Source organism: Leptidea sinapis, chromosome 21, assembly GCF_905404315.1.
Source record: "Leptidea sinapis chromosome 21, ilLepSina1.1, whole genome shotgun sequence".
NCBI classification, from domain to species: domain Eukaryota; kingdom Metazoa; phylum Arthropoda; class Insecta; order Lepidoptera; family Pieridae; genus Leptidea; species Leptidea sinapis.
The window spans coordinates 4,343,489-4,367,156 of NC_066285.1; the positions used below are offsets into that span (position 1 = coordinate 4,343,489).

Below are 23,668 nucleotides of genomic sequence, written 5' to 3' on the forward strand. Positions count from 1 at the left end.
AAATTTATCAAAGGTCAATTAAGTTTGACGCCGTTCCAATAACACAGCCCATGTACAACTTGGTATAGGTGTTTCAAAGGCGATAAGTAAAATAACATTTTAAGATAGTATCCATTTAACCCTACAATACAATCACACATACATCATATTTACATAATATGCATTTGTTACATTATTAGCTATTAATATTATTCCATATAATTAAAAATTACAGTGTAAAGTCGGTTTAGATATTTTTAACCGACTTCGAAAAGGATGAGGTTCTCAATTCGATTAGTAATATTTTTTATGTATCTACACCGATTACGCTGAGATTTTTTCTGAGCCAAATGTTATAGCAGGTACCTACACCCGCCACGCGTGTCTTTGAGCGGGATAGCATCATCTAGAACCAAACAACCCAAGCGGGCAAGCACCGACTTAAACCCTATCAATGGGTTGCACATACAAGCAATAGAATTTTATTAATATTAATGGTATAGAATTTTCATAAAAGGTGTATTAAATTAAATCTCTATTAAGATAATTTATACTTTTGAGTTTTTGAAGTCGGTTTTTTTAACGTAGTTTTTTTTAACGATTATGATGGCTAGTAACAAAAAATACACACGCAAAACCTAACATAAACAGAATTAGGTGCTAATAATAGGAATGCCCTATTAAAAAATGGCTTTCTAAATACGAGTATGGCTTTTGGATCCAATATTGTATATGTATTAAAATATGGCACAATACAGACTACAGTCTACAGACTAAAGTCTCTATAGATATTTTGCGGGAATATATTTCTTTTGGCACGACAATTAATAGTGTTACACAACAAAAACACGAAACTGAAAAGGGCATGTTGCCTAAAGGGTTTACATCGTCACTTGAAGCCCGTTGTTTGTGTCCAATAAAACAATGATTGACTCCGCACTGGCGACGTGAACGTGACTCGAATTTAGCTCCGTGTTTTATAACCACATAAAAACTGAAACTTTTACGACGCTCCGTGCAAACATATTGACACATACTAAGTTGGCCGGCTGTATTTTGTTTTTGGAAGCTTTTATATTATAACAACCGACATTTTTTGCTGTGACCGAACGCTTGAACTCCCTAGAAAACAAAAGTTCGGGATAAAATGCACATTAGCATTGAGGAATTTGCCAGAAACTGTGACAGTCATAATGTTAACACGAGGAACAAACATAAACTTGATATCCAACTACTTGGATAAGTCGAGTTAGTAACTCTTTTATTGGGCGATGTATATGCTTTTACAATATGATTCCAGAAAATGTACAAAAGAATGTGTTTCGAAATTTACAAGAATTGTTTAAGAAGGTTTGCGTGGGAAAGGTTACTATAACAAAAACGATTTTCTTAATGATACCACAGACTGGAAATGAAGCGAACACCTCAGGCTCTTTATTTATAAATGTTTCTTATACCATATTACATTGTAATCCACATTTTATATAAAAAAAACCCGCTGAGTTTCTTGTGCCCGTTCTACTCAGGTGAGGCAGTCTATTTTGAATGGGTGGTAGTTTTGACGTTCAATAAGTGATTTTAAATACACAACATTATATGTGTGTCTATGTATATACATAACATTATCAAGAATACATTGAGAGGCAACAGCCAAGACGTTTTTCTTTAAATTTTGCTCTCAATGATTTTCTTATCACATACTTTTTTTCAAGCCTAAATATTAAGCAAAATATACCTATTTTGTGTGCTTAATATTAAATTAAAAGCATGTAAGCTCAGAAAACTAAGTCTTCAGTAGTAAATATCTTAAACCTAAGCCGCATAGTAACGTTACATAAGAGTTCATATAGATTTTCATACATTATGTAGGCACCTAATGCGTGTTAAGACTAAACCTCAGTTTCTCTGCGGAGAATCCATTAAGGGATCGGATTACGTTTTACTTATTAACAACATCCAACTATTATATTATGTGAGTAGATATAATTAATTTACGGCTTGATGTAAGTTTTACTTAACGGCTTGTTCACTAATTTTATACCGTAAATTATTTTTTTATAATTTTTTAGTACATCGCCTAAAATTCTTTCGGCCATCTATCGCATGTCGCATAACAGCCGGCCGCGGATTAGGCGTGAACATTTTCAAAGCTGGTGGGCCTAGTGGTCTAAGCGAGCTGGCATATATGTGTTTATTGCAACCGTTCAGCTCAGGTCTAAGGCATATAATATACAGTACTTGAATCAAATGCGTAGTTGATATTGATTTAAAATATATGAATTTGTATATTACAAAAATAAAATTGAAAATAAAATTTTGTGAACGATGCGGGTCTCGAACCCGCGACCTCGCGCAATCCGTGCGAGCGATCTTTCTAACTTATCCAACCGTTCGAGTGACGTAACGTTCATAAATCTAAAAATGTCTTGTAAAACTCTCAGGTTGTGGCTTCATGTACAGGATCTACTTTACAGTTGATAACCTAATCAACCCCAATATTTGCATATTAGGAAAAATTTACTTAAGATGTCGCTGTTGCAAATCTAAACTATTTGTTATGTTCTTAAAGTGATAACCCTCACTTCTGGGATTAATTACACATAAAAAACTGAAAACAAAACAAGGTCGCGGGTTCGAGTCCCGCATCGTTCATAAAATTTTGTTTTCAGTTTTATTTGTGTAATTAACCCCATCAGTGAGGGTTATCACTTTAAAAACATAACAAATTGTTTTGAATTTCAATATGATAAGTTCAAAATTGTTATAAATCAAGTCACAAATAAGTTGAAGTCGATTCGTTCCAAGTTCCAAGACATTTCTTCACGAACAACGGATCGGGACGTCTCCAACACTTAAATGCCATTCGCCACGATTCTTGAATATAAAGTACTTTAATAGAATTCTATTAAACGGGTTAAGGGTCCGATAGTTTTTGGGCGATGGATCAAAGTCAGACCCACTCAAATATTCTCAATTAAATTAATTATTGTATGCTGAATTCGTTAAACAAAACCAGTTGAAATTATTCAGATCTCAAATGTGTAATAAATTCTTACTTACTTACACGTTGATTTAACATGGACACTTTTAAATAAACGATTATCTCTTAACCGAAATACTTACTTAACATAAATTGTATATAAGTATTAATTTTCTTAAATTATGCTGATATGTATTTACCAGTGCGAGGCTCCTTTGCACAGTATGCCGGCTAGATTATGGGTACCACAACGGCGTCTATTTCTGCCGTGAAGCAGTAATGTGTAAGCATTACTGTGTTTCGGTCTCAAGGGCGCCGTAGCTAGTGAAATTACTGGGCAAATGAGGCTTAACATATTGTCTCAAGATGACGAGCTCAAGTGTAGTGCAGCTCATAATGCTCATGGCATATCAGTTATCATCAGATGAACGTTCTGCACGTCTCGTCCCTTAAATAAAAAAAAAATATTCCACTAATAGACAGAGTGTGGTCGCACCTTTATCCCAAATCTCCTGACTTCTACAACTGAATGTTCTATTACTCGAAGGAAACAAATCTGTCGAACTATTGTCAGTATTTATGAGGCCATTTGTTTATGTCGCCAGCGATAAGTTACACGGAGCTAATGTGTTCTCCAACGAGGAGCATTAGTTAGTTTTAACCGTGAAGCACAATTTGTCAATATTTCGAGTTTTAGTGTTGGTTTGTTATTATGCATTTATAATTTATAACACTTTTTATTAATAATCATCGAATGAGTATTTTTGAAGTTAAACTTCTATATGCACGTTATAAAAAAAACATGTGAGTGAAATTTTAAGATTGCGCGCGCATCGCTGTAACACAAAAGTAACACGGTAAAGTTGGTTCCTAAAATTTTTCTGACGTTTGCGACATTCGTTATTTTTTTATGGTTCCTCTATCCATTATTAGGACAGGCAAAGGGTTCAAGCCCGGATTCGTTAGTTAATAAATAATTGTCAAGGCCATCGTTGCAAGATTTTTACAATATTGTTCTTTCTACAAACGTAGAATAGCACGAGGAATAAATTATTTTAAGGATTATTGCTTTGTTAGGCCAAAGAAGTATAACTTCTTGCGTGCATACATAAGTACACGCACACTTTTTTTTGGTTGTATCATTAGTTTGATGCAACGGGAATTTAATAAATCTTACGAAATACCAGCAGGAGAGTTTAAAATTAAAAAATCTTATTATGCGAAAATGTTGAATAGCTTTTTCATATAGAAACATAGCATGTAATTGAGTTCGTCTTAAATCTAAATGTATTTTAGTACATTGGATGTTATATATGCGGTTCTGTGATATCTAAGGTAGATGTAAACATATATCCTTATACGCATTAAGTATCTATGGCAACAATCGTCAATCCTTTTATGGAATGGAACGACTCTGCATAGGAAATAGTATTTTCTCATCAAAAACTTTACACATTCTTTGCCATGATCTCTAGTAAAGCCAAGTTCTACGTGTAAGCACTGGTTCTATACTTTTCATATTGGTGAAAAACGCGGAACTTGTTTTAAATTTTTTGTACTCCTCTACTTTTATCTGTCATTTATAATAGCCAAATTAGTAAGATAAATACATACTTTATTAAGTCTTTGAAAAAGTCTATACTCCATGTACTAAAAAGCATTCTTACAGTACTATATAATGTCGCCAAAAAAGCACAGTAATTGTTTAAGTGCCACAGACAACTAAATCTACATTAGATATGGTTCATAGAAATATTTAGGTAGTACCTACTACATGATACATAATCGTTTCATGTTTAAATCATCAGACTAAACATTTTAATGTCGACTTAACAAAAAAGCTTGTTATGATTTGCCAACATGCTGCAGATATTTTGTAATTTTCAATATAAATACTATAACGGTTCTTAATGATAAAACTCTGTTATATTATTTCGTTCGGACTTCGCAGTGTACCAATATGTTTAAGTTATAATTATAAATTATTTGCATCCGTTAAATTCCGCTTTCGAATCTAGACGATCGGTAACTCTAAGAAATGGAAGACCGTATGATCATCTCGCGTGAGTTAAGTGATGATTAATATTAGTATATTTAACCTTTCACCAGTGGGAGGTTCCTTTGCACCGGATGCCGGCTAGATTATGTTTAGCAGTTATCTGCAAGCATTAGTGTGATTCAGTCTGAAGGGCGCCGTAGCCAATGAAATTACTGGGCAAATGAGTCTTAACAACTTATATCTCAAGGTGACGAGCACAGTTGAAGTGCCGCTCAGAATTCTTGGGTTTTTCAATAATCCTGTGCGGTATCAATTACCATCAGCTGAACGTCCTGCTCGTCCGTCCCATATTTTCATAAAAAAAAATGAATCTAATTTTGTTCTTATTTCTTTCCTTCTCAGATAGCCCCTAATCTTTATTTAAGATAGATTGATGTACCTCACATTCAACGAAATAACAGTGACTATCTAAGTGTTACCTTTGTCAAATTACTCATAGCTTGAGTGGTGTGCTAACGTGTTTCCCAGACTCGTCCCGGTTCGCTACACTCCACTGAGTACGGGACACGGGTCGGTTTACACCACTCACTATGAAATAAACGAAAGTTTTAAGGAAATCATTATACATATGTATAGTTTGCTTCTCCCTTCGTCTATACTCTATTCCAACAACGTACGTGGGCCATACTGAATGATTCTTAATTGGGTATTTAAATATTTATGTTATAAATGCAACAGTTGTATAATGAGGGTATAAAAAACACGAGTGGTGTGGGTTTCGCAATGAATGACGCTACGAACAGTAGTTATATAACATATCGCATACAATTTTTTTCTACGCCTAGGTAATTTTAAATAAAAGAAAAATTAAACAAACAAATTTCACAATATTTCGATTTGCCGCTTAAATGGGCAGGAATTGAATTGTATAGTGTATACGTATAAGTATCTCTGGTGAGTGGTTTAATATTTTCTTCAAGGAATGGTAAAGGTACACCCAGAGACGTAGACGATAGGTTATTGAAATGTAAGTAAGCGTAAAAAGATAGATTTGTCTACTTCTAGTAAGTTAAACTAAGGATAGATAGTTTATTGAAAACGGCCGTAAGTCAACTAGCTACGGCACCTTTCGAACCAAAACACAATAACACTAGCACATTACATCTTGATGGCAAATAAAAGCGCCGCTCAGGGGGCTATCTGTTAATAACGTCACACGAATTTCATAATTTTTTGTCGCCACCCCCATCCTAGTAGCTGGGACATTTGAGAGACTTCCCCTCTACCTAGTGATCTCATATATTTTGCAATTTTACATTTAGAAATTGATGAAAATAAAACAGCAGTGTTCAAAAATTATTTTTATTTCCATTTAAAATTATTTTTCAATAAAATCAACATTAAATCATATATTTGCAAGTTTAGTAGGTATGTTGTTTAAATTAAGTGTTGTAATACTGAGATATAAAATATTAAATTTTGAATGAATGTCACAAAATTTGGGATCCCTCCCTTGTTCCGCGTCTTGTCACAGTTCGTCAACCCTCTCCCTCCCCCTTAACGTGTGACAAAGTTATGGATGGCCCCCTGATACAGCTAGCCGGCATCCTGTACACGAAAGCCTTGTAATATTTGAAATCTCCTCCTCCTCGCGTCGTATTCCTCATTGCTGAGGGTCCTAATTTCTCTGAGGATTCAAATTTTTGACAATAGTTTGCCATCTGTGTCTGTCTTTGGCTACGTGAAATGCGTCATGAAGTCCGGTATCCAGAGATGTATGGATTTGGTCAGACCATCTTATAGGGCTGCGACCTCTGTGGCGTCATCCGTCTACTTTCCCAGTAACCATCAGTTCGAGGTTGTGTCCATCTTTTCTGGCGATTTGTCAAAAGAACTAAGATTCTACGGAGGCAGATGGATCAGAGTCTGGTTTTTACACCTAGAATGTGAAGGATGGATTATATAGGCATCAATCTGATCTCTGTCGGCCTTCTTTAGTGTCCACATCTCAGCCCATAACTGAAGATGGAAAAAATTAGACTATTGACTAGTCTCATTTTAGTTTTTCGTGAGATATTCAACTTAAATAATACAGCATTGTCTCCAAATTAAGGACTATAACAGTATCTTGACGTCCTAGCGATGTACGTATTTTAGAAATACCAACTGTCACATTACACGAACTACAAACATTAATGTAACAAATAATGTACTGCGTTCGTTAACCCGCCTCATTTCCCAACGCGACATAATCGGGACTGACAATCTAATTTAGATTTTACGCCTCACATAATAAACCTATCTTTCCTTCAAAGAGCATGATAACATTTAATTCTCAAGGTAATTATCTATATACTTTAATAAGGGGCACGCACGTTAAATATTTACTTAGTAAAACCTAAACTTAGAACTGTTTCTGGGACGACAAAGCTTTTACGCCTTAAGACCACACTTATAATTAAAGTAATACCTACACGTGCCGTACCAATAAAACTATTCAGACACTTTTATTTTAATTATTTCATTTTAGATAAGATACAAAATAATGACCATTTGGAGTAATATTTACCAGAGGATTTCTATATAATTATAATTTAGTTTCATGTTATAATAAATCTCGCTTTGACAAAGTTTTCACTTCAAGTTGTTTTAAGCACACAACGATTTTTATTAATACCTAACTATTATGCAATCGAGGTCAAGCAAAGAGTCTTGAATTTATAACAACTTTAGCTGTAAATGTTTCTAGCAGATATAGAACTTTGACTTTAACATTTATTCACATATTCTCAGGTATAACTTATACCGAGTTTATTTGTAAGACTGTTAGTGTTTTGTTCATTCGAATGATCCGAACGGATCAAATTAAAAAAATTTAGTTAATTGAAATAGGTAATACACCGTATACTACGCGGACCAATTCGTGGGCACTCGTCCATCTAATACTTAATCATCTACTTTTACTTTTACTTAATAATCTCTGCAACTGCACAGTATGGTTCAGAGAACTAATTACATAAATAAAGGAGCATTGGGCTTATCTATCGGTAAAGCATTCCTCATTTACCGGCTGATACAAAAAAATACGTTAACAGTAACTGGTGTACTGGAATTTAATTAAACACAAAAATTTACTCTAAAATTGATAGACATTTCAGGGAATAAACTAACTATGGTCTGAAAATAGTATGTCCTACAATTCGTTCCCTTTAACTAAACATAAGTTCGATTAATAAGCGCAGAACCTTGATATCCAATACTTGAAGCACGCAAACCCCTACAATGGCTATCGACATTCGTTTACGGTTAGCCTCACACATGAATATACAAATTGTCTCAACACAATAGTAAACCCCCCTACCTCACTCGCTACCGGACACCCGTCTAAAGGAAGCCTTAACAAAGGCCCTTGGAGTAAAAAATATGCTCCTGATATAAAACCATCCGTTTGCAATCTAATATGAATCTTATCGGTATAAATCTTAGATATATTTTTCCGTTTCGTGTATTACTTGTATTGTCATAATACGGATTCCTTTTAAGATTCAGGTGAGTAGCTCACGAGCATTCTACATAATTATATCCCATTGTGTTTGTATTGAGTATTGTTATTTCGTTCGAAATTCGAATTTGTTTTATGCAGAATATACAGAACTTCTAAATCGAACTTAGATGTTATTAAAAAACAAATAGTAAGTAATAGTGTTTTTTTTTTAACATTGATATACTTTTAACATAAGGCTTAGCTTGTTCCACGGATGCAATATTACATTCATACTTATAAATGTTTGCACCTACCGGGATTCGGTCCTGGGATCTCAAGATCAGTGGCCAGAGCCACTAACCGCGTGGCTCGTCTATTCGCTTAGCTTGATGAAGAATACACTTTTAATATTATTTAAAATATAACCCAAACAGATTTCGAATCGTCGGTATTGTTTCAAACTTTTGAGCTATTATGTTTAAAATCTAAAATTGTTGCCTAAAAATTCGGCGTATTTTATCCACGTATATACGAAGATACGTGTCTGGAACTACAAATATTAATGATATTATAAATAATATTATTCAACCAAAACTTAGATATTCATTTAGTGGAATAAAAAAGCACATTTATATTAAAGTACCCGCATAACTGAACTGTGTATTTTCTAGACGACAAATTAAAATCAACAATAGCAAACCATAACAAAACTCAATTTGCAACGATCTCAAAGAAAAACCCGGTCTTTGATGTTGCCTTTGAGTTTCTCAGCATTTAATTGAAACTGCATGTTTAAAACACTATATAGCATAGAATAATGCTAAGAAATAGTTTATAAATACGAGTATATGAACATTAAATTTTTATATTTAATTATGTAAATAAGGTGAAATAACTATCGAGCCGATTTGGGCCGAGAAGTTTTAACCTTCAAGCAACGGGTCGAAATTTCGATACCCGCAGTAGCCTTGCTTTGCTATGTACAGTCTGTATTCATAGATGTGATCTGTGCGTTTACGAATATACTTACCCACTTGGTTTTTATGGAAAAGAGGACAAATGGGCGAACGGGTTACCTTATGTTAAGTGATCACCGCCGCCCACATTCTCCTGCAACACCAGCGGAATCACGAGAGCGTTGCCGGCCCTTTAAAAAAGTTTTCGCGCTTTTTTTTGCAAGTTCCCATGTGGTATCGTTCTGGAAACATCGCATAAGGAAGCTCATTCCACAGCTTGGTCGTTCGTAGAAGACAGTTCCTTGTAAACCGCACTGTGGAGGAACGCCACAAATCCAGATGGTGGGGATGATATCCTAATTTGTGGCGTGTCGTGTGAAGGCGAAATTCGGTGGCAGGAATCGGGTCAAACAGCTATCCGGAACACTCACCGTCATAAATGCGCTAGAAGACACACAATGACGCGACGTACCTACGCAACGTAAATTATCTAGCTATTAAGAACTGAGTGATAAATAACATTAAAACTTAGAATTTTTATTGAGTAGATTCATGCTCTAGGTATCCTATTCCCTTCAACTTACTTATTTTCCATTTGAACAATTTTCACTTTTATTCTCTTAAAGTTTCAATCAACATGTTTTAACTTCTGTAGCTAGATTGCAGATCTTTTCATCTCGTTAAAGTTATCTAGTTAACTGAAGACTTTCCTTTGACTCGTAATAAATTGTGGAATAAAACTAAGATCGCAGTCGGTTACTGTGTATAAACGTTCTTGACTGTTCAGTGTTTGAAAAGAATAATTTTCAAATGTATGTTAGAAAGATTTCTGTACGTCTTGCAGAGTTGAATTCTTAATTCAGATCCCATTATCAGAATCCCTCGTTTAACCCATAAAAAAGAAATTCTAATGACGTTGATCTGAGCTATCTACAAAAAAGTAAGGGTAGATGCTCGTTTGTCGATAAAAATAAATTTAAGTAAAACAATTGTTTTCGTAGTTAAAACTCTTGTACTGGAATGGAATTCTAATTTCTATTTTTCTTTTACAGTCAGAGAACATCCAACACACCACATCACAAGGTTACGACATTCAAGGCATCTTGACGGATATTTGCCTTTGCACCCTTCAGCAGTAAGTATAGAAATCGTAAAACAAAATTAGGTACATCATTCATATTTATAGTCTCCCTCTTTCAATATGACCCAAAGCTTTGTTCCCATAGTATTCATATTGATTTTTGCTTTTTTTAATACTGTCGTATAGTATTTGCATGTTCAAAATAGGTTGGAATACTATTTTGTAAATTATCTTTTGATAAGCTGGCAGGGATTTACGTGAGTAATCTTAAAAGTAATTTAAGTCACACTATACAGCAGATTGATAACTTCTCTTGTTAATTATTGTTAGTTCTCTGGAGAAATAACGTAAGTGATTCATATCTTGATTGATGGTCGTGTTGTGAATGTCTGTTCTTGTAATAAATTTAGTTAGCTTCGCTTATAGTGGTAAATATTTGCTCTTAGTAAGTGGGTACACTCAATATATTTTTCAGTATGTCTCATCTACATCCCTGAAGCTCGCAGTGAAAGACAACCACAAGCCCTTGTTTACGGATTGTATGAACTACAGACCTACATTGAAGGAGGAACAACCAGTTGGAACCTATGTATTCACGGTGAGCTAAAATTCTTTATTCCACAGGGAATGTCTCGTTTAATGCAAATTGGAAATAGAATCAAACACTTAACAAAAACTTGTGTAATTAACACAATATATTACATTTCTCTCAACTCCATAGTAAATGCATTATTGTAGAAATTGGTAAATAACTCACAAAATATTTTTTTTATATTAAAAAAATATTTAACACAATATCTATTATTTGGTAGTAATTGTAATGTGTGTGAATCTAAACTAAATACAAAATTGAATTATAGAGGTAATGGTCTTGCTAATGCTATGTTTTATATTTAGGTTCACGCAGACGACAGAGACCCACCTGATATGGGCGGCACAGTTACTTACAAATTCGTTTCGACACCTGGAGAGAAGGAAAGGTTCCACGTAGATCCTGATAGTGGGAGAATCACAACAGCAGATGTCAGTATTAATACAACATTAAACATTTCACATGCTTTAGATAAGTCATTAGACCACGTAATACTACCAACATGTGCAATTATATTGACAGAATGCAGATGATGGCATTGAGGTGGTTTATATTTATTTTTTGTTTGATATACTAATGTAAATTATCCAGATTTTCGACCACGATGAACCATCACGGGAGAAAGAAGCCTATATAACAGTACGTGCCAGCGATAACGGACAACCCCAGTTGGATGACGCATGTACAATAAAGATACTCATTGAAGATATCAATGACAACCAACCGGTCTTTGATAAAGTTGTAAGTATTCTAAATATTGTGGTATTATCAAAACTTGAAATGTACCTTTGAGGGTGTTTTCGGCTATTTATACATTTTGTATACAAATGCGATACTTACTTGTCATGTTACTTCGTCTTTATTATTTATGTATTCTTATGGACCTTACCCTCTTGTTTTTTTTTGTCTTAAAATGTTCATTTAATAAGTTAATGCTAAATTTATTAATAATTACATGGTAAGTGTTAGGCTCTCAAAAAATCCTTGTTTGAATTGGAATTATCTATTGATAGTTGTATTTTATTAAGATTGACAATAATTTTATATATACAAATACCAATTATAGTTGACAAGGAAGAACTGGTAGGTTTCAGCTGTTTTTCTTTATTAACCACAAGAGTGTTCATCGGAAATTTATTGATAAAAAACAAGATTGAGTGCTCAAGATATCTTCTAAGGTCTATTAAAAAGTCTGTATGTGTGCATAAATTTATCTGTGACTAACGCATAATTCGTTCACTAGCCTCAAACCGTGGCGCAGACTTTATTAACACTTGCCTGTTTTTCGAAGGTCTTCCGTGGAGATGTTTGGAAGGTTTGTCTTAAAAGAAATACCGCAAATGAGAGAGCGTTTTGCACAAATATTTAATATCTTTCACAATTGTAATTTAAGCAACTTTTTCGGTTATTACCATTGATACAAAATTTATAACGTTGTTAAATGTGAAGTAGCTATGGTAACAATCGACAAAATAATATATAATATCTATTTCTACTTGCATGTTGCTGCATGTCCGATGTAGGATCATAAAAAACCACTGAAGGCAATTTTGGTAATAGTTATAATATGTGTTCTGTGTGATTCACCTTTTTTTGCACATTCGTAGTCGATGTGTTTTCTTTAGCTAGGCAGCTCTTTCCCCTAGACGCATTTTATCACACTGCACGATTACGTATTATTTGGAAATCTTTCTCTGAGCTTAGGCATGCTTCGCGTAGTACCTACAAAAATTTAGGGACGTTTTGTTCAATTGACATAGCAAGAAAACATTATGCTTGAGAAAAATATCATCAAACTAATTTTTGTTTCCTGTTTAGTCTTATTCGGAGTCCGTGCCACAAGACTTGGCGAGTGGTCGAGAGGTGATGAGAATATCAGCAACTGATATCGATGATGGGAATAACTCCATCGTTCACTACAGCTTGGATTCAAATTCACCAGACCAATCCTATTTCTACATCGATCCTGACAATGGTGTTATATTCTTGAACAAAACAATAGATGTGAGTATTTTTATTAATATAATAACATATTATAACTACAAAAAACTATTCTAGTAAATTATAACAATATAACTGACATAAATAAAACTGCATTTCGATTATCATATGGGTATATTCTATAATTCATGATGATATTTTTTCAAAGACTTTTAATTAAGATTAATTTTTGATCTCTAGAAACCACCTGGATATAAATTCAAGCTCAGCGCTATAGTCAAGGACATGGGCGAAGATCCCCAGCAAAGCTCAATTACATTGGACATTCAAGTCGTCGAGTCGAACAAGAAAAGCCCGTCATTCATAGAAGTTCCTGACGGGCCGATAAGATTAAAAGAAAATTACGCAGACTTCAACACTCCTATAGCCACCGTCAGAGCTGTGTAAGTATTCGAATACAATTTGGTTGGATTAAGCTCTCAATGAAGCGACGTCTTAAATCCCTTTCATTGATATTGGTTTATTTTATTTGTTGTATATGGAACTCAATTATTCTAAATTCTCATCTGTTTTGAACAACTCATTCCTGGTAATTCAATTACTCATGTGAAATTGGAGGTTGCTTTGGAAAACGTCTTGAATTATTTGTGATATGGTGTTTTGATATTTAAGTATATTTTATCTTAATTATTTCGTTCATCTTTTTCATATAATCATAGTATTGGCTCTTATAAAATTTACTACTCATAGGTTTTTAGGCGCGAAAAAGCAATAAAGATAGGTATCGCCTCTGGGATGCGTTTTGAGCGGAGCTTGGTCACCGTTGTCCTACCTACTATTAAGAGTAATTCTTCTAAACATGCTTCGGTAATGAGTCCTCCAATTTATTACACGAGTATATTTGAGGGCGGTTTTGTGTAATCCGCACTACTTACAATATGTAAACAGTGATTCGGTAGAATTAAATATAAATTAAGTATACTTACCATCCGAAAAAACTTGAATTTGAATATGATAGAAAAGGAATAGGTTAGTTTAGGTATTTTATTCTGCAACAAGCAATTAAATCGTATATGTTGTATCTGAACAGATCAAACATTCCTGAGGAGAAGAAGCTCCAGTTTGAATTAGTGCAAGGCCAGACGGAACAAACCAACAAGTGGCACACGTTCGTGCTAGAGCCGGAAGCTGACACCGCGTATATCAAGCTTGGTAATCACTTGGATTTCGAGAAAATTACTGACTACACGCTCACTGTTCGAATACAGGTTAGTTTGTCATTTAATTTAACTGTTTTAGCAAAGATATAAACTTTCTATATTAAACGGTTGGTATTTTAATTCGATCATAATCCATTATTTCTTAAGATTGTACATTCTTGAGGTTTTTTGATACTCATCTACCTCTATTATTATTGTCAAATTTTACAGTTTTAATACATCGACAATTTACATTGAAAAAATTTTATTAATTGCATATTTAGAAATCTGTATTTAAAAACATATGAATTCGGTTATTACAAACTTATTTAATATTAAAAATATCTGATACTTACTTACGTAATTGAATTCTTATGTTGCTGTAGCACTAAAGAAACAATGAATTTAATTATAATTTTTTATGCAAACAATATGACTTCACAGAACAACTACAAATTAGCCGCTGAGACAATCATCCAAATAGAAGTTGAAGACGTCAATGACAATATTCCTATATTCAGCGAAATTAGATCAGGGACTGTTCTAGAAAACGAACCTCCCGGTACACAAGTAATGCAAGTGCGAGCTTTCGACGCAGACGGCACTTCAGCTAACAACCAAGTCACATACGAACTAGGTGATCCTTCAGACCCGTTCGCAGTCGATAGCATTACAGGAAACATAACTACGCTGAAAATGTTCGATAGAGAAGAGAGAAGTTTCTACAATATTAAGATAATTGCAACAGATAATTCAGTATCAGCTCTTATTCCTGGTAAACATAATGCCGGACAGCAAGTATTCCTTATAGAGATTGCTGACAAAAACGACAATCCGCCACACTTTACACAAGACACGTATGTCGCAGAATCTATCGCTGAGAATGCTAACATTAATGAACTGGTCACGCAAGTGACTGCTTTAGATATCGACACAGGTAATTATTAAACAGTACTAGTCTGTAATTAGTGATAATAGTTTCTTGGGAACATGGATAGAAGGGAAAAGGAAACTGCCAATTTACAGTAACAAAAAGATAATAATATCTAGTTAAATGCTGAAAATTTATGATTTTATTTAATTTAAGATTAATAAAAAAGGATACGTAATTTAAAAATTTTTCGTCACTGGCCGATATTCTTTAAGCTTTTTCAAACTTTTTCAACTAAAATACGAAAATCAGTATATCAGTATAATAGTAATATATCGATAGGTGCTTTAACACCTAAGAGATAGTTTTAACTTATTTACTATAAGTCAAATAATGGTGATCAATTGTCGTAGAGTAAATTACTTAGAAGTTGAAAATTAGTAAACCTATGTTATCTTTTCTTACAGCTTCGGTTGTAACATACAGTATTGTAGCTGGCAATACATATGATGCATTCGTGATTCGTAATTTCACTGGTGAAATTCGAGTTAACAATGAACTGGATTATGAGAATATAACAAGCTATAGTCTAGATGTTAGAGCTTTCGACGGACTTTACGAGGACTACGCAAAGGTGTTGATAAAGATTGAGAATTTGAATGACAATCCGCCTGTATTTTTGGCTAACTATACTAAAACCATTGAAGAGGAGAAGTTGTACGAAGGATGCATTGTTAAGGTAAACCGACACTATAATGTTCCCAAATTACATTTACATCGCCTTATGATCCATATAACTACTTAACCATATACTGTAGACAATTTTGTTTTTAAGACATTCACTTGTTTTTCATTGGCATTGATTGTATATTACACAATTTAATAACATATATATTATGTCTATGACTTTTGTACTCGTTCATAGGGCTAGACTACCTATTCGATTTAGATGAGATAAAGCGGACTATATATCTATATAAAGCGAATGAATATAGGCTGCAATTTTCCCGGAATTTCGAAGATTTTTATAAGGAGCGCGATTTTTTCTGCACGCAGACGACGCCACCAGCAGATGTATCGAATTAATAATTTTTTTTTTTAATATTTTTTTCTAGGTTGAAGCATACGACCCAGATTTGGACAGGAATGAGCCGCAAAACATCGTCTACTCCCTCGTAAAGCATGAGCAGAAAGAATTCCTGTCTATAGATAATGATGGGTGCCTTCGGTTGACAAAGCCCTTAGACCGTGACCAGCCCAGTGGGTTCGCACGCTGGCAGATTCTCATCATGGCTGCAGACCACGGCGGCAGACTTGGTTCGGATAGCTTAAGGTCAACCACTGAAGTTATTCTGGAGCTTACGGATATCAATGATAACGCTCCTTTCCTAACCAATGTAAGTAATTATTAATTTACTAACATTTAGAAAACAAAATTCCCACGATAGTCACATAAATTATGACAATTAAAGATATATGGCATTGACAGTCCTGTAGTACTTCTGTCGAATACAATGACTTGGACAAACCAGGGAAATATATTAGGTAGGAAATGGATGTTCATAAATAACATTAATAAAATTTTAAAAACTATTTTCTTCTTTTCATGTAGGTATATCCAGTATAGCTTGGATATCGAATATAAATTGACTTGTATTTTACAACTTGTATTGTACAAGGTACATTTAACGATTTTATGATATGTTTAGATGATGTAAAAAGTGTTCTACTTTCAAATGAGTTAACTGTAAGAGAAAAGTCAACACATCACCAACCTTACCAATACATTACCACTGACTACAAATCACATTTCCAACTAACCCGGTTGTTCAGTCGAGAGTTCAGTGGGAGCTGATTCTTCGGTGGGGGACGCGTTTGGCTTCTAACTCTAAGTCGTGCATGCAGGTTCGATATAGATATAGATAATATTGGGACGTGTGAATTGTAATTTCCATACAAAGTTCTACCCTGGTAAGCTTTCCGCCCTCCCATTGACAGACAGCGTGTACGGATACGATAATTTACCGTCGATGAGATTTTTGGGACCGAAAAGTCAACGATAGACTTTTTTTATCTTGAAAAGGCCACAGCCGGAGATACACTGAATATTGGGAACGGCCGTAACAAAACTTAACGGATTAACAGAAAATATATTCATATTTTATAACACTCAAATAAGTCTGCTTCAAACATTTCAGTACTTATCGTTATAATACTGAATTCAACTTGAAAGTTGAAATCAATTCAAGGTAAAAATTGAGATTTTTCAGCTTTCGTAACACGGATATCGTTCAAGCGATCGCTGGACTATCCGCCTCGTTAATAATTCATGCAAATCCCTCTATCTATGGACGCTCAATTCGTTATTTCCTGATCCTCTAGACTTTGGGAATTTTTCATTTATTAACTGCTTTGAGGTGTCGATTCATTTCATAGTGGGTATTTCATAAATCAAAAACTTTGAATTGATAGTGAAGTCAGCAGGTAGTCTTCAGCTACCAAACGCTACTTTTGATTGGTGATTTTTGAAGTATCCGTGGCTGACGTCACTATTATGGCGGATTATAGTTAGATAATTTCAGAGGGGTTCATTGGTTTTATAACAAGGTAGGAACTGTAAAACTAGTCGTAGTTGAGCCTGGAGATTGCTTTCCGTAGGTATTTAGGAAAATTTATGAGTGGGAGTCAATAGAAGTTTGGTTATAAAATAACGGAACCAAATTTAACTAAATTAACTTTAACACTAAATTTATTTAGGTTCATAACGACGTAGCTACAGCCTAATTGCCTATATGATATGCACGCCCATGGATAATTTATATGTCTAGATAGGGCCTCTTGCTAGACAATCGATGAAAACAGGCCAGTTTTATTACTTTAGTGTACGTGACAAGCTCTGTCTTACACTCGCGATTTGTATGTCACTTTGTATTAGTGTGCGTGGTGCATTGCTCAAAATAAATGCTAACTGTCCACGTCAATGATTTTAGACGTTTTCACAGCTGTCTCAGCCTATCTAGACGTATAAATGATCTAAGTATGCAATGTTAAAATTGAATTCAATATTTAAATGGCTTGACGTAAGCAGGCCCTCGCACGATTGCTATTTACAAGATGTCATTATGCTTTGATACCGTCCGACTTATTTGGAATTGTGAATGCAAGTCCATACCGCCCGCAGCTTGAGTTAAAGAAGTCACGGTTACTATGCACGATCTATCCTTTTTTACATCGATACGTGATTTATTAACAAGAAAGTTGTTGAAAACCGCAGGTCTTAACATCAATAGCGCCGATGGATTATATTCTAGCAGTGAAGAGATTGATACGCGTCACCTCGTTGCCTTTTATGTTAGCGAACTTTTGGTGACTCAACAGACAAAACAAAGGCTATTTGAAATAGTTGATTGTTGATCGTTTTCTGTAAAATTTAAGAAGTACATATAGATAAACGGAGTTTTAATATTGAAAATGCAAGTAAAACAAATATATATAGGCTAATGAATTTTCAAAGACATAATGTTATATTTAATCATTCATGAAATGTTGACTTAAATAGTTATTACCTCGTAAATAATAAAATAATAATAAAACGTATAGAAGCTTTTGAAATGTGGGCATATAGACGTATGTTGGCTATTAGTTGGACTGACGAATCACGAATGAAGAAGTTCTGCGCCGCGTAAATCAAAAACGCGAACTCATGTAAACCATCAAGATGAGGAAAGTCGCATATTTGGGGCACCTGCTTTGGCACGAGAGGTACGAACTCCTCTACAACTCATCATGATGGGAAAACTTGCCGGAAAAAGAGGCGTAGGTCGCAGAAAAAAGTCTTGGCTGGGCAACATCCGATACAACATACAAACATGACTGCCAACCTGCGCTAGTCCAAAAGGCACGCCAAGAAGAAATAATAAAAATAATAATCATTACAATACAAGTTAAATGGGACAACAAGTGCTTACTAGAGAGTTACCCCCTTATTCATAATAGTCTGCTAACTTAAAGCATTGCTAATTCTCACTCTGTCTTCTTCTATTGACCTAAGTCAGAATGAGAAATAACACTCTGTAGCAGCTGTTTTAAGTTAGCGGACCATTATGAATAAGGGTCTCTGGTAAGAAGGTTCCAGAGATTCTACAAGTTTAAGATAGTGTCATAGACCGCAGCTCGATGATAAAATACTGTTCCATTGGCCTTCCTACTAATTTTATTTACTTTTCACAGACTCAACCTGTAATCTGGTACGAGAATGAGCCACCCGGACAAGTGGCAGTCCTCACCGCCAAGGACTACGACTCACCAGAAAACGGACCACCGTTCACATTTGCTATCAATGATTCTGCGTCTTTTGATATACGATCCAAATTCCATATACAAGGTTTGTGTTATAGTAATATCAACCCATAATATGTACATTGACCTTTTTTTTATGAAAATAAGGGACGAGACGAGCAGGACGTTCAGCTGATGGTAATTGATACGCCCTACCCGTTACAATGCAGTGCCGCTCAGGATTCTTGAAAAACCCGATAATTCTGAACGGCACTACAATAACGCTCGTCACCTTGAGACATAAGATCTTAAGTCTTATTTGCCAAGGAGCTACGGCGCCCTTCGGACCGAAACACAGTAATGTTTACACATTACTGCTTCACGGCAGACATAGGCGCCGTTGTGGTACCCTTAATCTAGCCGGCTTCCTGTGCAAAGGAGCCTCGCACTGGTAAAGACTGACTGCAGATATTATAAAATTAATGGAAAGTAAATGACTTCATTAATAAGTGTAAAGCGAATACCTACATTTGCTAGACGTACCGACTGAAAGGGGCTAAATCCTAGATTCAGAGAGCTGGGTTGATTTATTTATGCAAGCCGCAAGACCGTTGCGTAAAGGCTCTGGGATCTGTGCCTCCCCTAATTGTTTTCTAAATAATATGTATTTGTATGTGAGAAATCCTTACAAGAATCTTTGAGGCAATAGTTAAACAATTACCTTCGCTATAGTAATAATTACTCCTATTAACAGAACTCTTGGTGAGGAATCGTAATTAAATCAAAACAATTCAATTAGTCCCCAAATTGTGTTGACGATCGGGAACATTGTTAAATCTCAATAAATGCCGCGGAATTTACTCCTAACTTTGTTTCTGTGACGACTGACAACTCAATTTAGTCCATTTGCGTGTTGATAATTGACGACTCAAGAACTGAAATTGTATTTTTTATTTTAAGTTGAATAATTGCGACTTACTTTGTAATAAACGACAGAGTACGGTTTGGAATATTGTATATAGTATTATAGTTAAGATCTAGTAATGTAAATTCATATGCAAATTGTTTTCATACTAATCATAACATTTTTTTTTGGAAGAGAGGACAAACGACAAACAGGTCATCTGATGTTAAGTGATCACTGCCCTGCAACATTCTCCTGCAATACCGGAGGAATCACAAGAGCGTTGCCGGCACTTGAGAGTCCAAAAAAGCGTGCCTGTAAAATTTCGGTGCTATTTAGTGCCTGTTCTTATTATTATATGGAAATAAATGTGCATAATTAGTTGAAGTTACTCCTAGCATTTACTTCATATATGTGCGTCCGACTATAAATGTTATAATGGTTAGCTAAACATGTCCGAGCGATTAAAGAGTGTGAATCCAAAGCTCGATATTAGAATATTCTTACATTTCCCCTCTTTCTATATATCATCCATCAACTTTCGAGGACGTTTTCAACTCATGGTAAATAATCATCTTCACCCAATGCAACATTAATAATTTTATTTATATATAATAATTAATATATTATTAATAATTAATATATTAAATAATTATATTTTAAGCGCTGGAATTGTATAAACTGAGGTCCAAAGGATCAATCACACTACAAGGTCCTTATATTAAGAAGGATAATTCGAATCACAATTGAACATAATCACAGAAAAACGTTCCAAACCACAATCATGTCGAAATTGAGCTATGAACACAAAACTGGTCACGTGATTTATATTAACGGACTGACAAAAAATGGCAGCCCAACTGTCACTCTTTAAATGACATCATGACTTAGTAGCTTCCATGAATGGAATACACTAATATTTATTAAAGTTTAAACACGAATTCCTTAAAATATGATGTTTGTGGCTTGGAACGTTTTTCAGGAACTACATCCAATTAGAATTCATAAATTAACACTCGTACCGGAAATCCAAAAAATCCCCCAACTAGGTACTTACTAACTTACTTGTTTCTTCATCGGGCATTGTTTCCAAAAAATCACTTTTAACAAAAAACCACAATGGCAGATGTCTGTGATTCTGAAACTTTAATCTGTGTTTTTAATCCAATATTCGAGCTGTAAATCCTCTCCATAAATATTGCCGACAAAAACACTGCGGTTTGTATCAAAGAGATTTAAAATAAAAATATCGGACAGAATATAAACGAAAAGATTTTCCATCGGTAACAGCGTACTGGGAAAATGTGTTTGTTATTTCTTTCTTTTATTTGTCGTCTGTACAATTATTATCAGAATATAAATAGCCAGTGTTTGCAGTTTTGGAGATCCATATTCTGATTCTAACTGCATTATTATATGTCTTTACTTTCATAGTATGATTGACTTACTCCACATTAATCTGGTAGGACTTCGGAGGATTAAAGGTCTTTAAGCACAGAGCATACTCTGACTTAAAAGGCCGGCACAATTTCGCTAACGTATACGCCCTGCCCAATAAAACGCAGTGCCGCTCGGATTCTTGAAATACCCAAAAATTCAGAGCGGCACTACAGTTGCGCTCGTCACCTTGTGACATAAGAATGTTAAGTCTCATTTGCCCAGACCGAAACACAATAATGTTTACACATTACTGCTCTACGGCAGAAAAAGTCGCCATTGTGGTAGCCATTATCTAGCCGGCATCCAGTGCAAAGGAGCCTCCCACTGGTATATGAACGACTTGAGCTTTTATGATATGTACTATAATGTTTTGGAAGATGTAAAAAAAAAAAAATATTTACAGTCATTCTCTGTACCTAGGCAACGTTCTATCGACGCTGGTATCGTTTGACCGTGAGGTACGTAAGGAGTACCTTGTGCCTGTAGCGATTACGGATTCCGGAACTCCTCGCCTCACCGGAGTATCAACTCTTCGTGTTCTCATCGGAGACAGAAATGACAATCCTATGGCACCGGGAGACAGCAGTATTTTCGTCTATAATTATAAGGTATGTTTAAATAAATATAAAATAAAATATTTAAAAAATATAACATTTATTTACTCATATCAAAAACTTAATTGTATATTTATGTATGGGTGCTTCCATAAATTACGTGAGGTGTTTTTTTTAATTTTCTGTGAGATATCTTGAGATTTTATTCAACCCCCATCTCCCAACGTAAGATTTTTCAAAATGTGGGTTTCTAACGTAAACGCGTTGGATTGTTTCTGTAAAAAGAAAAAAAAAATGTTTCTTGCTTTTATTTACGACTAGTTCAGACTAGTAATCAATATTGCTGAGAGTTATTAGCGTAATACAAATTTAACAATAGAATACTTAAATCGTAACTACTGTGAATAAAAAAAGAATATCTACTCTAATTCAGTCCATCGAGAATCATGTGCGGTCTCAAGAGAGACTATTGGAACCAAAATGGATCAAAATAGTATAATTTTTTTTGTTTCAGTCAAAAAAAAGGGTGATATTTACCGAAACCCCTCCTCTCTCAAACGTAAGATTAGATGAGATTTAACTCGACCCCCTCCCCCCCTTAAGTATCTCTCGTAATTTATGGACGCCCCCTAGGTTGTTCCAAGCGTTAAAGTTTACCAACTGTAACAAAACATCCTTAAAATCGTGGGGCATGTTATGCATTACACTATAACTTAATATATATAAATCCAGTGTCCTGATGTTTGTTTCCAGTGAACTCATAAACTAATGAACGGATTTTAATGGGGACTACTACATTTAGTGCAGTGTAGTAGAGAGATAGGATAGTTTTTATTTCGATTTGGGATCCATAATTATTTTTATTTGCAATATTTGTGTTATATGGACATATTTTCTATGAGATAATTTATTGACGCACGGTTTGACAGTTTAGCTGTGAAACAATTTCATTATAACAACAGGGAGCATATTTTATGAAATTATTCTTGATCTTATGAAATATTTTTCACAAATTCTTAAAAAGAACGGTATTTTTTTTATTATGTACAGAACAGTCTGTCGGGCCAGCAAGTAATAAAATAGAAAATATTATAAAGTTTTATAACAGCATATAAATGGAGAAATTCTTATAAATTGTGAAGAGGAACGTATCTGAATTTATAAAAACAGTATGAAATTTAGAATCATGCTTTCTAAGTAATAATATGTTGTCCTAAATAAAATAAAATAACAGAAATATATCCATTAAAACGGGACTGTAATGCTGGAGTTAAATTAGTATTCAAATTAATGTTTGACCCATGTAAATAGAGATCCCTGAACGGAAAGTTCGAGATACGCATGTCTCGAACAAATCCAAGTTGCCAATAATTTTTATGACTGCAGAGATAACCAACTACTAAATAGACT

The 23,668-nt window shown here is 34.5% G+C and overlaps 1 protein-coding gene across 2 annotated transcripts in view; it reads left to right on the top strand.

Annotated features, from left to right (window-relative positions):
• Positions 1-23,668, top strand: part of LOC126970402 (DE-cadherin) — a 199,558-nt gene that overhangs the window by 128,854 nt on the left and 47,036 nt on the right. For both annotated transcript variants that reach the window (XM_050816231.1, XM_050816232.1), the window contains 12 exons: positions 10,451-10,533; positions 10,955-11,077; positions 11,377-11,502; positions 11,663-11,812; positions 12,890-13,075; positions 13,253-13,455; positions 14,103-14,280; positions 14,656-15,148; positions 15,550-15,821; positions 16,198-16,479; positions 19,313-19,466; positions 22,125-22,312. In XM_050816231.1, the coding sequence (XP_050672188.1) occupies positions 10,451-10,533; positions 10,955-11,077; positions 11,377-11,502; positions 11,663-11,812; positions 12,890-13,075; positions 13,253-13,455; positions 14,103-14,280; positions 14,656-15,148; positions 15,550-15,821; positions 16,198-16,479; positions 19,313-19,466; positions 22,125-22,312 (2,438 nt within the window). The remainder of the gene's footprint in view (positions 1-10,450; positions 10,534-10,954; positions 11,078-11,376; positions 11,503-11,662; positions 11,813-12,889; positions 13,076-13,252; positions 13,456-14,102; positions 14,281-14,655; positions 15,149-15,549; positions 15,822-16,197; positions 16,480-19,312; positions 19,467-22,124; positions 22,313-23,668) is intronic.